Source organism: Spermophilus citellus (assembly GCF_964194105.1).
Source record: "Spermophilus citellus genome assembly, chromosome: X".
Taxonomy (NCBI): Eukaryota; Metazoa; Chordata; class Mammalia; order Rodentia; family Sciuridae; genus Spermophilus; species Spermophilus citellus.
The window spans coordinates 88,215,965-88,230,984 of NC_138190.1; the positions used below are offsets into that span (position 1 = coordinate 88,215,965).

Genomic DNA, 15,020 nt, shown 5'->3' on the forward strand with positions numbered 1-15,020 from the left:
AACTGAGTAGCCGGGCTGGAGGGAGGGGGCTCGGGGCCGCGCGGCGCTCCCTCGGCCCCTTGGAGCCCCCGGGCCCCCAGCGAGCCTCCGCCGAGTCCACCGCAACCTCAGCATTGGAGCCGGCGCGGGTATACGCCCCGCGCCGCCGGGCCGCCCTGGGCGGGACTCCTCCCGCGGCCTCCGGGGCCACGGGGCGCGCGCAACAGGCGGCCCGAGCCGGCGGGAAGCTGGAGCGCCGGCGGCGTCGGCCTCGGAGGGGTATGGAGAGGCGAGGCCAAGCAGAGCCCCGCGCAGCCATGGAGTCACTCCTGCTGCCGGTGCTGCTGCTGCTGGCCGTACTGTGGACGCAGGCGGCCGCCCTCATTAACCTCAAGTACTCAGTGGAAGAAGAGCAGCGTGCCGGGACGGTAATCGCTAACGTGGCCAAGGACGCGCGAGAGGCGGGCTTCGCGCTGGACCCCCGGCAGGCCTCCGCTTTCCGTGTGGTGTCCAATTCCGCTCCGCACCTGGTGGACATCAACCCTAGCTCTGGCCTGCTGGTCACCAAGCAGAAGATTGACCGCGACCTGCTGTGCCGTCAGAGCCCGAAGTGCATCATCTCTCTCGAGGTTATGTCCAGCTCAATGGAAATCTGCGTGATTAAGGTGGAGATCAAGGACCTGAACGACAATGCGCCCAGTTTCCCAGCGGCACAGATTGAGCTAGAGATATCAGAGGCGGCCAGCCCTGGCACACGTATCCCGCTGGACAGCGCCTATGATCCGGACTCTGGCAGCTTTGGGGTGCAGACTTATGAGCTCACGCCCAACGAACTGTTCGGCCTGGAGATCAAGACGCGTGGTGACGGTTCACGCTTTGCTGAACTCGTGGTGGAGAAAAGTCTAGACCGCGAGACTCAGTCGCACTACAATTTTCGAATCACTGCACTCGATGGCGGAGACCCGCCGCACTTGGGCACCGTGGGCCTCAGCATCAAGGTGACTGATTCCAATGACAACAACCCGGTGTTTGGCGAGTCCACCTACGCGGTGAGCGTGCCTGAGAACTCGCCTCCCAACACACCCGTCATTCGCCTTAATGCTAGTGACCCAGACGAGGGCACCAACGGCCAGGTTGTCTACTCTTTCTATGGCTATGTCAACGACCGAACACGGGAGCTCTTCCAAATCGATCCACACAGTGGCTTGGTCACTGTCACCGGTGCCCTAGACTATGAAGAGGGCCACGTGTACGAACTGGACGTTCAGGCCAAGGACCTGGGGCCCAACTCTATCCCAGCACACTGCAAGGTCACCGTCAGCGTGCTGGACACCAATGACAACCCACCGATAATCAACTTGCTGTCGGTCAACAGTGAGCTTGTGGAGGTGAGCGAGAGCGCCCCCCCAGGCTACGTGATCGCCCTAGTTCGGGTGTCCGATCGCGACTCAGGCCTCAATGGACGAGTGCAGTGCCGTTTGCTGGGCAACGTGCCGTTTCGCCTGCAGGAGTATGAGAGCTTCTCCACTATCCTGGTGGACGGTCGGCTGGATCGTGAGCAGCACGATCAGTACAATCTTACCATTCAGGCGCGCGACGGCGGCGTACCTATGCTGCAAAGTGCCAAGTCCTTTACAGTGCGCATAACTGATGAGAATGACAACCACCCGCACTTCTCTAAGCCCTACTACCAGGTCATCGTGCAGGAGAATAACACTCCCGGCGCTTATCTTCTTTCTGTGTCTGCCCGCGATCCTGATCTGGGTCTCAATGGCAGTGTCTCCTACCAAATAGTGCCGTCGCAGGTGCGGGACATGCCTGTATTCACCTATGTCTCCATCAATCCCAATTCGGGTGATATCTATGCTCTGCGATCCTTCAACCATGAGCAGACCAAGGCATTTGAATTCAAGGTGCTGGCCAAGGATGGTGGCCTGCCCTCACTGCAAAGCAACGCCACGGTGCGGGTCATCATCCTAGACGTCAATGACAATACCCCAGTTATCACAGCCCCGCCATTAATCAATGGCACTGCTGAGGTCTACATCCCCCGAAACTCAGGCATAGGCTACCTGGTGACTGTTGTCAAGGCAGACGACTACGACGAGGGCGAAAATGGTCGAGTTACCTATGACATGACTGAGGGTGACCGCGGCTTCTTTGAAATAGACCAGGTTAATGGCGAAGTCAGAACCACCCGCACCTTCAGCGAGAGCTCTAAAGCTTCCTATGAGCTTATTGTGGTGGCCCATGACCACGGCAAGACGTCTCTCTCAGCCTCTGCGCTGGTCCTAATCTACCTTTCCCCGGCTCTTGATGCCCAAGAGTCAATGGGCTCAGTGAACCTATCCTTGATTTTCATTATCGCCCTGGGCTCTATTGCTGGCATCCTCTTTGTCACTATGATCTTCGTGGCAATCAAGTGCAAGCGCGACAACAAAGAGATCCGAACCTACAACTGCAGGTAGAGCCAACTTTTCTTTCTTTTCTTCTTTGTCTGGGATGAGTAAGGTGTGAGTATCTGTGTCTCTGTGTGAAAACCCCAGTGCTTTTGTTTCCCACTTAATTGCATGCAGCATACTCACACAGCTTCTTTGTGGAGGGGGGAAAAGTTTGTGAGAGTCCAAGTTGATCAATTCTTTTGATCTGACAATTTGCTGGAAGACAATCATTTACTGTTTGAATGGATTCTGTCACATAATGATGATGAGCAGAAAAGCAATTATCATTTTAAAATTTGCACAGCTGTCTCCATGAAGTTATGGGAACTAGGGGCGGGGGGGGGGGGAGGAGAGAGGGGAGGGAGAAAGAGAAAGGGAGAAAGAAGAGAAGAGATAAGAAGAGATGAGACTCACATTTTCAGCAAAACCATAACTTGATTTCGAGGGCACAGTGATTTGGAGACAGTTACTGAAAGGAGAGGGAATGCTGGCAGCTGCCCTATTTTGCTGCAGTGATAAACTCTGAAGAGTGCCTGGGAGTAGGAGTTCAAGTTGGGAAACAGAGTAAGGGACAAAGAACAGGTGATTAGTGTTTTTATGTCTCTTCTTGGTTTGGTTTGATCTAATCCCTAAACATCTGACTATATAAAGTGAAATTCTGTCAGGCATCTGTATGTTTTCAAATATCTGTTAGGTTGGTGTATAAAGACTCAACTTCCCAGTGAGGGACAAGACTTTGCATCCAGATGTTTCAATAAAAATAGCAATCTTGGAGTTTATGGTGATTTCCTCTTATGTGGAACTGTGCTGTGGCATTAAGATCTGGTTGCTACCAGTGGATGTCACTATGGGCTATTGTGTTACAATTTCTCTTGAAGTGTGTGCAGGATGTGTATATTGGGGTGGGGGAGAAGAGAGATGAGGAGAAGGGTGAAGAAAAGGAAGAGAAATGTGGAAACTAGAATGACATATAGCATTTAAAAAACAATCCGGATTAGCACATTAGAGGGTCTTGCTGAAGTTCTTCTTTACAATTGGATAGTATAAATAAGTCCAAGAATTTCTAGAACCCAAGTTAATATATAATTTTTCCAGCAGTGTCTCATCGAAAGAGTTGAAAAAAAAAGTTGTTTCTTTACTTTGCTGAAAATGAATGATGCTGCTATTTCCAACCAAGGTGTGTGTGTGCTTTCAACACACCTACACATCCAGTTTGTCTTTTGTGCCATCTGTGCTTGCATGTTAATCAGTCAAAATATGTTCCTGTAGGTCAGATTTGTAGTTGACACCATCTGAAATGCACACTTCTGTGAATCAGAGCTCCCTGAATATGTAACAGCCATGCAATTATTGTTTCCCTTTTACTATTCTCTGCATTACACAAGTTAGTAGACAAATGCTAACCACACATGAATATCAATCAGGTGCCATAAAAGAGCAGCTGCAATGCCTCATAAATGCTTTAATCCTGTTACTAGTGAAATGGCCATGACTTTTCTTTCCTTCAGCACCGAGTCATTTCAGATGGGAGAAATGGAAATTAATATTGCTCTTACCTTTGAAACCTGTGACTGCCAGTGGCGATTTTTATAGGAGAAAAATACAGGGTCAATAAAATTTTATTTATATGGAGATAATGATAGAGGGGACTCTTTTTAAGCCATTTTCTCAGCATAAAGTAAATTCATAAGACCCTTTCCTTGATGAAAAAGAAATCAGCTTGAAATAAAGATATTGAAGGCTTTGCCACCTCTTGGTGATATATGACTAGAAGTGAGAGCTCTTTCTGAGTGCTTGCCAGGGAGATCATTAAAACAGGGAGGAGAGCATTTGAATTTGGAAAAAAAAGTGCAAATCTCAGTGCTCTCCAACTTCACCCAAATGTGTATTTTGTAAAGCACTCTCTTCCCTGTGATGGTTTGGGATTAATGAAGTACAGTTTAATTAAATAATTGGTCAATACAGAAAGGGCTATGCAATGAATGCCTCAGCTGAATAATTGGATGGGGCATTGCCAAACTTACTCATCATGGGTAAACAAAATGATTAGAACTTCCCATTGATTCTGTAAACAGATTAGAAAAGAAAATCAACCGTATTCCAGGGGTTTGGGGGGATTTAATCCGCTCCCAATCCCCAGTAGCATCAGCTTGCCATCATTGCAAGTCTGCCTGGGCACAGAGTGAAAGGGTGAGGGGAACTCAACTGCTTAGCTCTAGGTAGATCCCAGGGACAGAGCAATTATTTGCCTCTGTAGATATGCAGTCTCTCCATCTGCTCAGACTTTTTAGAAACCTAAAGTTCAGGAGCATTTCTTTCCATGTGATTAGGCAGAGGTTTCTTGTTCTCAGCTTCTGCAGAGCCTCTTCCTGAAATGCATTCATTTATGAGACTTGCAAGATGATCTGCAATTGCTGCTTGAATTGGGCTCCCTTTTTGTATTCAGACAATTAGCTTTGTAGAGCGAGAATACAGGCAGTCTTTCCCTTGTAAAGATCAACCTGTATTATTTATTAACCCTATTGTTTTGCTGATTATTGCCTAGAAATTGAATTTTCAAACAATAAGCTGAAATCATTATGTGCTAAGTAATAAGTGACATTGAGAATCTGCCTACATTTTAATGTATTTCTTTTGACAAGTCTCTTAATGCTTGGTGTCTTTGGTGCACGTTGCTGGGTCTGTGTCAGTGTTAATTAAATTGAGCTCTTTATGTTCCAGTTGCAGCACAGCTGCTTGTAGGTACACCTGAATGGAGAAGGATGCTGAATGCACTAACCTTTAAATTCCTTTGCAGTAATTGTTTAACCATCACTTGTCTCCTCGGCTGTTTTATAAAAGGACAAAACAGCAAGTGTCTGCATTGCATCTCGGTTTCTCCCATTAGCGAGGAGCAAGACAAAAAGGCAGAGGAGAAAGTGAGCCTAAGGGGAAAGAGGTAAAAAGGCATTTCCCCTCATTCAAATGGGTTTGGCTATCAGATTTCTCTGTAAGAGGAGGGGGCTGGGTGGAGAGTAGAAGGGAGCTGGGCTAGGGCAGGGCGGAGGGTGTGGAGGACAGGAGTTGAGGAGACTTCAAAGGACAGGATCTCATCTTCTACCCCAGTCCAAAATTGATCAGGTCAATCATAGAGGAAGCTGATTAAGGGAGTTTGCTACATGGTAAATGCCTGGAGGAACTGGCAAGCAGTTTATTTTTTATTTCCCTCCATCTCCTCTTTCTGTTAAATTGGGGTTTGCTTCTCACTTTACCCCGAAGTTGTTTTGGGTTCCAGGGAAGCTCCAGATTTAAGCATTTTAATGCTTTCTCTCCCACAGGTTCAACTTTCCCCATCCTCCCACCCCTGCTCACTGACCACTCAAATGAAAAATTCCAGATCCAGATCATAGGAACTTTTTTGGGTGGGGGTAGGGGGAGGTTACTATGTTCAATATGAAAACTTCATGGCCCTCAGCTTGTTTTCGCATGTGAAAAGCACAGGGAGAAACCAGATGATGTAATGCGCCAGAATAAGGAGCTGGAGCGGAGATGGGGTGCAACCCTCTGGGATGCTTAATGTTTATTAATCAGTGCATGGTTTGGGAGGGTGTTATCAATTCATGCTGCCTTTTCTGTCACATAGAATCGCTGAGTACTCCTATGGGCATCAAAAGAAATCAAGCAAGAAGAAAAAAATCAGTAAGAATGATATCCGCCTGGTACCCCGGGATGTGGAGGAGACAGACAAGATGAACGTTGTCAGTTGCTCCTCCCTGACCTCCTCCCTCAACTATTTCGACTACCACCAGCAGACGCTGCCCCTGGGTTGCCGCCGCTCTGAGAGCACTTTCCTGAATGTAGAGAACCAGAATACTCGCAATACCAGCGCCAACCACATCTACCATCACTCTTTCAACAGCCAGGGCCCCCAGCAGCCAGATCTGATCATCAATGGTGTGCCCCTGCCTGAGGTGAGTGTAGATGAGTAGCTCTGTGAGGTCTTCACAGATCTCTTTTTGAGCTGTTCAGTACACCATAGACTGTTATGCTGGTACAATCCCCTGCAGCGGCAGGGAGAACTTCTCTGCCTAAGCCCACTTCCTTACTTAGGTTTGCTATCAGTGTTTCTTGGGGCAAAAGGTAACCCAAAATATATGGATTTTGTGGGCCAGTGTTGCAAGCAGGAACCCAAAGGGTCTAAACCTTTGAAAGTCCAGTATGGTGTCCTGGCATAATACAAGCTTGCTCCACCTGTTGCAAATATCACCTGCTTGAGAGCCAGTGGTAACAATATGCCAGTTGAAATAGCTTAGAAAGAGTCACTAAGTAATGTTGAAAATGAATGAAACCCTCTAACACTCCAGTGGGGGCAATGTTCTCCTGTGAGAGTTGTTCAGCCTCCTAAAGCCCCCATTTTCTTTTTATCCCCCTCACACCACTGTTCTCTAGCATCTTGCCAAGAATATGGATGAGCTGCTCATGGGAGGCAAGTAAAAAATGAAAGCCACTTTGCCATTTCTCAGCAGTTCTGGTAATAACATTTGACAGCTGAGGAGGTTGAAACTGTCACTAATATGAACATTTTAGGAATTAGCTATGCATTTGTGTTAATTCTGTTTCCCTTTAATGTGAATGAATGTTTCCAAATGGAAGGATTTTTAAAAACACAATGTGGTCAGATGCTTGTTGGCTATTGAAATATTTCAGGATAGTAGGGTGATATTCAGATGATGGTGGTGGGTGGCTAGGTGGAAGGTAGTTTTTATGTTGTTTTCATTTTTCTATGAATTGCCTAATTCCCTCTTTGTTTGGAAATTTGATGCAGTGGGAGGCATGTGCCCCCATTCAGGCCACGAATGAAAGAAATATTGTACACTTGGAGAGTACGTCAACATATTTCAAAGCACCTTTACAATTGTTGTCTCCTTTGATACTTGAGATTGGATATCTTGATAGATGGTCCTTCAGTAGATGGTGATACAAAGGTGCAGAGATGCTAAGAGATTTGTTCAGACTCACGAAGCAGGTCATCAAGAGAGGGAGGGCATATCACAGGGTGCTAAACTTCTAGCAAAGTACTGTTTCAGTGATACCTTCCTGTTTCAGAAATATTTCCGCCTGGTATACCCAGGCCATCATGTTTACATAAAATGGTTGCATAGTGTTTATATCAATTTTGTAGGACAAAGGGATCTTAGGATCACTTACATTGATGGCTTCCCCTGAAAAATAGTTCCCACCAGAATTAATAGCTCCCAAAAGCTGTATTTTTAATGAACAAATGAAGGTAGTTTGCTGGCAACAAAAGCACCAAGGTTATAAATTCATAGCTCCATAAATAAAAATTTATTGAAAGTATAATATTGTGCTAGATAGGCTCAGTTGTAATTATTAATATCCCTGAATACTACTAGGGCCTAGACCATAGACTACTTGGAGGATCATTTGTAGATCACCAATAGTTCAGCAGTGGAGAGGGAGAGAGGCAGTTCTGTGTAGTGGAACCAGATAGATCACAATTTTGAATCCAAATGTCACTGTTTGTTATGTAGTCTGAGTCTCTCTATCCTCATCTACAAAATGGGCACATTTGCCATGCATGGGATAATATGACATTGTGTAGTATAAGGGTCTGATTCATAGGTGCCCCTAAAATGGTGTATTTCTTTACTAGGCAATTGGGAATCACTGTTGACAATGGTGTGTATACCTAAGTGTGTCTTTCTGAGCACTTATAACCAAAGAGGAATTTAAGCTGGTTCTGTATAGATGATACCTACAAAGTGGTGTGGCCAGACTCTTCACACTGATTACTCAACAATGGAGGTGAAATATGCCAAGGTTGTGATTTGGTTGCTGATAGTGTTCTTGCTTAGGGAGATGGACAAATGTATTGAATCCTGATGACCTGGTGATCATTCATGCAATCAATTCAGGGCACCAGAAAAATGCAAGGCCAAGTGTCTATGAAATACAATCAAGAGGCAGGAGCTCTATAACTATAACATGGTTTTATTAAGAACTTAGTGTTCTGAGATTCTCTTATGGGCAGAGTGAAGAATGTATTACTTCAAATATTTAGAAAACCTAAGGTCTCAGTTCTGATGACGTTCCTGACTCACAAAGCCAGATGTTCTACTTGTTTAACAAAATCACACAGAGTTGGTGTGGAGGAGTAGGCAGGTCCATGATAGCATGTGTTAGACACTGTGAAGTTAAATGTGTATTTCCAATATGCATTTATAGAAAGTTCAATTGAAAACCCACTCAGAAAAGGCAGAAGCCTACTCAGCCAAGCACGGTCAGGCCATTTGATCTGTATTTGTCACAAAGCCCTGCATGGGGAAAATGACACTTCTTCTTTTCTTCCATACTAGAAGCCCTTGAATGTGAACTGGATAAAATACTTAAATCCAGTGAAATCTATAGAAGAGCAGGCATGGTTGACTCATGTGTTCGACTGGTATTTGTTGAGCGTCTACTTTTGTAAGGTACTGCTCTAGGCTCTGGCATTGCACAGATAAAAAAAGACAATGAATGCACATTTAATGGGGAGACAAGTAAATAGGTGATTTGCAATATGAAATGATAAGTACTATTATAGGGTTCAGTGAAATTCCTAGGATAATAATATCCTGCTACATTCCCTAACTTTCTTTATATTTTCCTCATTACTTAAGGAATCCATCCAAGAAAACAACATTTATTAAACAATTAGGGAACTGAATAATAAGTTGTATGATGTGATAAGTATAAGATTCTATGGAAAATTTTCTACTAAATCATATTTTATCACTTCTTTTGTCCTTCATGTGATTTCATTAAACAATTCTTTCATTTGTTCATTAGTTCAACCCACTAGCATTTATTGCACATTTAGAACATGTCAGACACTGTACTTACTATTTCCTAGGGAAACAAAATAATACACTTGATCTTTGACCCCAGGGAGTTTGTAGGGAAACACACAATATACAGATAATTTCAATTCAGGATAATATCTCTTTCCTGAGCATGTAACATTCTTTCTCTTTAGATTTGGACACTGGGCTCCCTTTTGTGACAAACCCATTTTCTTCATTACTGTAGAGTCCCTTAGAGCACTTACTCAGCAGGGTATTATACATCAGCAGAGTCAGAACTACTGTGCTTGCTTCCTATGCTGCTTTACTCTATTGTACTTTGAAATTCATCACAGGGGCATTAAATCAAATCAGTAAGCATTTGGAGTGCATCCACTATGCTCAGCTGTGTAGCATGTACCATAGGGATTCCAAATAAATATAAGACGTAACTTCTGCCCTCAGAGAGTTTATAGTCTAGTTGGGGAGCTAAGATCACCCATATGATTTCACTTGAAAGCAACATAAGATAGTTTCTTTTTTTCTTTTTCTTTTCTATTTTCTTACTTCAGGTACTAGGGATTGAATCCAGGGATGCTCTAACACTGAATTACATCCCCAGCCCTCTCTTAATTTTTATTTTGAGACAGGGCCTCACTAAATTGCTGAGCCTGTCCTGGAACGGGTGATCTTTCTGCCTCAGCCTCCAGAATCACTGGAATTACAGGTGCAATCCACTGGGCCTGGTCAAACTATCTTAAATTACAAGATAGTTTCTAATCACCTGTTACTTTGTAGATTCTTTAGAACTTCCTTCTCCTGCCATTATTTATATGTAAATTTACTGTTGGACTCTCCAAGTTTGGTGAATTGTGGGTGACTTTCTTTTTTTGGTGTTAGTGCTGGGAACCTTAGGCATGTGTTAGGTAAGCACTCTAATACTGAGTCACACCCCCAGTCCTGAGGGTGGTTTCTGCATCAGCATATAGACCTAGCTGCATCTGAAAAATGTTCACTCTAGATACTATGGGGAACATGAATTTAGAAGCAGTTAGGTAGGTAGAGTTATTATAGAGAATTTGAATTTAACTTCTCATATTGCAGAGGTAATCCTGCATAGAATTTGATATCATTGTTTACCTGTCCTCTGGTATTGGTTGGAAAGTCAACTATGTGTATTTTGTGGGTTTGTGCACAAATTTGAGAAGGCAAAGTGGAGGATGCCTTTGTTGTTTATACAAGACTTTTGCAGAATTAGTGATGCCAGTATTTTTAAAATATCTTGAATTGGAGGGTGAAATTTGAATTCTTAGTGTTTTGCTTTATTTAGTTCAGACTTTGTGTGTGTGTGTGTGTGTGTGTGTGTGTGTGTGAATGAAAGTATGCTCTGTGTGTGTATACAGGGAGAAAAAGGGAAGAAAGAGGAAAGGAGTTTGAAAATGAAGGTGAATATGAAGAAAGATAGTAGGTTGGTCACTTTCCTAAGATTTTTCTAGAAATATGTTTTGTTTTGAGTGTTACTTAGTATGTCATATAGTATTCTGCTGGGAATGGAGACTTGGGTGGGGTCTTTTCCTGACTTCAGGAGGGGTAAAATGTTTAAAAAAATACTCATTCTCTTTTGTGTGGTGTATTTTAAGTTTTAGTTTTTTGATGCTGAATGTTTTTAATCTGACAGTTCTAAAGGAGTGACTATAGTAGCCAAGACCTTCTAAAATTCCAGTCATAGGTACATAGGGATTTAGAATTTGGCTTCAATTTTAATCTCATCTTGAGTTTCTATCCCCCACCCCCATCCTGGGGATTAAACCCAGGACCTTCTGACATGAAAGGCAAGTGCTGTACCACTGGACTACATCCCCAGCCTCTTGAATGTTTTCCTTATATTTTCTACCTTTTGCCTGAAATCTGTAGCATCTTTGATATGATTTGTCCTAAAGGTTCTGTGTGTGCTCTGCTGTGGTCACTCATGCAACAATTTCATGAATAGTTATGTAGTAGCAGTGGAAAAGATTATAGAACAAGGGCATGTGTGGCAGGCTGAATTGAATATTTCCAGTTATCCTCGAAAAAGACTACCACAAAAACGCTGAATGAATGCATGGTCATCTTAGGGCAAATAATGACAATAAAACATCAGTTAGACTATGAAGAAAAATGAAAAAGAAATAAATATCTCAGCATGTTTTTGTCCTTAAACACAATTTAAAATTTAGGGATTTGCAGTGATTAGAGTGAAACTCTGGGATAAGGACAGCCACAAATCTATCACATGGCAGATTGAGAGAGCACTAGAAAATTAGTAGGTATGATGAAGCTTGTTTGGATAGCATGGAATGACACAACATATCACTACCAATGAAAACAAATTCTCCAGTGAGCTTGCTTTTATAAATTTTAGTTTCCTTATTATGATGGGGTGTTGGAATCATTTGAGTCTAGAGATCAAAATAACCCTCAGGCAGCAGAAGGAAACAATAGAAAACAATGGAGCCCTCATCTGTCCAAGCATACTCACTCCATTTTTCTTCAAAAATCAAGGGCTCCAATTCTACTATTAGACATTCTAAGGAAACCCATTGCCTACATTGTACGTTTATTTGCCCTGTTACACATCTAGCTGAGGCAGTGCCTTTCCCAGTGGGGATCAGCTTGCAAGATGTGTTCCAGAATAAACTGTTCCTCTGTCGTCTCCATGCAACTGCTGCAGAACTGAGTTAGTTTACATTAGTATTTGCTAATTTATTATTATCATTCCTTATTGGCAATTAACTGGTTACCTTAGAGATCACCTCTCTCCCTATACACCTTCACTAAAGTTGAGCTCAGCCAGAGTGCTTGCTAATGATCCTGAGATTTCTCTCCCTTGGGTGCTGGAGGCAGGACATTTTCCAGAGAGGGCTCTGAGGCACTGGAATTCTTCTTATCAGAGGACCACTTGTTTTTGGCCCCAGCAGCCCCACCTGGTTTTTCTCTGTTATACTTACAAGGTGGGAGAAGCTGGAGACCTCTCCCTCCCTTACCTTGCCAAAGTTTGCTGTAGCTTCCATGTATTGTGCCCAGAGGCTGAAACTGGGGGCTCAAGGGGTTGCTTGTGAGGAATTAGAGAACTGGAAAAAAAGAGAATGAAGTCACCTCCTAGAAAGCTGGAGTTTTTCATTAATGGTGTTGCAGTGGTTTTGAGGTGTTTGCTTAGAATTTCAGATGTTGACCGCTCTGCATATATGTCTCAGCTTCTAGGGCTTGGGAAGGCTATGATTGGCTGGATCAAGTGCCTCAGATATGGGTGGATGAAGCCATTTGTACAAGACTCCTGTGTATGAGAGGTGGGAGGCTGGCTCTGGAGCGGCCATTTTCCCCTTCTGAGAGGAGGCTTCATTTCTTCATGTGTGAGTGGCTGGCCTTTAATGCGAGCCTCATTTACTTCAAACAATTCAGATGCTTGAAGTGAAAGTCCCAGAGGATCAGTTGCTTGTGGAGGGAAATACTCCTCAAGTTACATTTCCTCTAGCTGTTGCGTAGTTTTGAGTGGTTTTGTGTGGACAGCATAGTGGGGTCACTCACCTTGCAGTGGGTGTACCTGGTGTGCTAGCATCTCCCTGTGTCACCCCAGGGGAATGATGAAAGCCCTGCAGCTGCAGGGAGGGCATCTCTGCCAGCTCCAGGAGCTTGGGTTCCCATGCAGAAATCTCATTTGCTATCATTCAGAATTTAATTTTAAAACATTAGCTAGGACCATTGCAGTTTCATAGTATTCCTGGAAGAATTGTCAGAAGGGACCAAGGTTTCTTTTCTACTGTATGAAAAATGGAGTTAGAAAAGGCAAATGACTTGCTTAAAGACACAACATTTGCAACCAAAATACACTCCGTGTTGCTTGACAGTAAGTAGTTCCTCAGGTACATCCTGTAAGAGTTTTCTGTCACAGAAGAGAAAACCTGACTGAGCTCTCCAGGAGGATCTATAGATACACCTTTGATGGTAGTTGGGTTCCTGAAAAGCTTTTCAGTCAGTGAATGTCTGTTTTGTGAATTAGACCTCATGTTAACCACAGTGGTGGCATTCTATATTTAAAGTAACCCTGTGGTGGATTCTTTCCTAAAGGAAAGTGTCCTTGTATAATGTGCATAATCAACTTCTACCTGGTTTCCTTTGTAAGTTTGAATTTTTACATATCTTGTTTGCTTAAAGTGAGTTTCTTTACATTGACAAGATTCACAAGACCCTCATGAGGTGAGGTAATTCCTTATTTCCTTGACTGGTATCAGGCCTTTGAATTCTCACTGGTTAATTTCTGGTTGATTTTCATTTAATTTTAAAAAGTGAAATTATGTAACGGCTAAAATATACAGAAAAGACAGATACATGGCATCCAGATTTTAAAAATTTCGGTAATTTATATTTGCTCCAGATTTTAAAAAATGAAATGAAATATTACAGTGTATCCTCTTTCCATCCTGTTGTACTTCCTCCACTCTTTGTAGGCCTTTTGCTTAAAGAATAGAAGCCCACCAAAAATTGTTTTTAATGCTTTTTGCCTTCTCTTCTTGAGCTGGTTCCTGAAGAGATGTGGCTCCAACTTGATGTGCCAGGTAATGAAAATTCCTCAAGTCAATGAGGGTTTCCTGGATTGGGTGGAACACTGGAATTACTTTGGAAAATGAAAGGAGTCTCTTAAGATTTTTTATTTAAATTCAGCCTTTAGGAACAGAGAAAATTCTTTTCATGAAAAAACTGTGAGACAGAGATTAACAGACAGGTGTCAGGAGCAGGTACCTTGAGAGTTCTGAGCAGACCATTTGGGATTAAAGCAGGTGAGAATTCAGTGTCAAACCTGTGTTCTCCTTGAGTTCAGCATTCATGGACTAGCACCAGGGCTTCTTAATTGTCAGATGCTTAAGCACTGCCTTCGTGTGCATAGTCTTCTGATGCTCCATTAAGTCTTTGAGTGCCATGGTGGCCAGTTTTCAGCTTCTCCCACTGGGCCCCATCTGGCCACTGTTCTGTGGCAAGCTGCTCTCCTTAACTACCACCAGCACTGGCCTTGGCGGCTTTGCTTTCTGGATTATGTTATCTTCTAAATCTGATTTCCAGAGCATGAAGGGCACCTCTTCTTAGATTGTGTAGTTTGCTCTTTTGAATAAAATGAATTCCCTGTGTAAGCTGGCAGGAAGAAAAGTTTAATCTAAAGGTTAGAGTCCTCTTTAGGGACGTGGGGTGTGTGTGTGTGTGTGTGTGTGTGTGTGTGTGTGTGTGTGTGTGTATCTGCTTCTCTTCCTTACTTATATGACTTTTTTGTGATGGAGCCTTTACCAGCTGTGCTGATTATACACATGTCTATGATCTTAGGTCCTCAGGGCCCCCTTCTCCACTCTCTGAACCCTCTGTTGGCTGCCTCCCTGAGGAAATGCTCATAAGCCTAATCAGAGTCAGTGATATCCTCCAAATGTGAGGCCAAGACACCCTGATTTGATGTATCCCAAGGTTAGATCTCTCTGTGACTATTCATAATTGAGATCTCTGAGTAAGAAACAGCCAAATAATCATTGCTGTGCACAAAGCTCAGCTGAAGAATATCTTATAGTGAATATCTTCAATTCCTTGGAAATTATTTTCTGAGGCTTTGTTTCTCTTTTTGTCTCTTTTGGGCTTAATTTTGTTTCAAGCCTTCCTCTTCCTCTTTAATTTACTTAGTTTGGAGAAGTCTGATTTGGGTTGCCTGTATACATAGGTAATTCATGAGTAGGGAGACTATATAAGACTGCATTAATTAGAATTG

General features: G+C 43.3%; 1 protein-coding gene across 4 annotated transcripts in view; it reads left to right on the forward strand.

Moving 5' to 3' along the window:
• Window positions 1-260: 260 nt before the first annotated feature.
• Window positions 261-15,020, forward strand: part of PCDH19 (protocadherin 19) — a gene marked incomplete at its 5' end in the record, with an annotated part of 107,939 nt that continues 93,179 nt past the window's right edge. For 2 of the 4 annotated variants that reach the window (XM_081276603.1, XM_081276604.1), the window contains 3 exons: window positions 261-2,443; window positions 5,218-5,358; window positions 6,043-6,370. In XM_081276603.1, coding sequence (XP_081132729.1) covers window positions 261-2,443; window positions 5,218-5,358; window positions 6,043-6,370 — 2,652 coding nt within the window. The remainder of the gene's footprint in view (window positions 2,444-5,217; window positions 5,359-6,042; window positions 6,371-15,020) is intronic. The other 2 variants (XM_081276605.1, XM_081276606.1) reach the window with 1 other exon arrangement.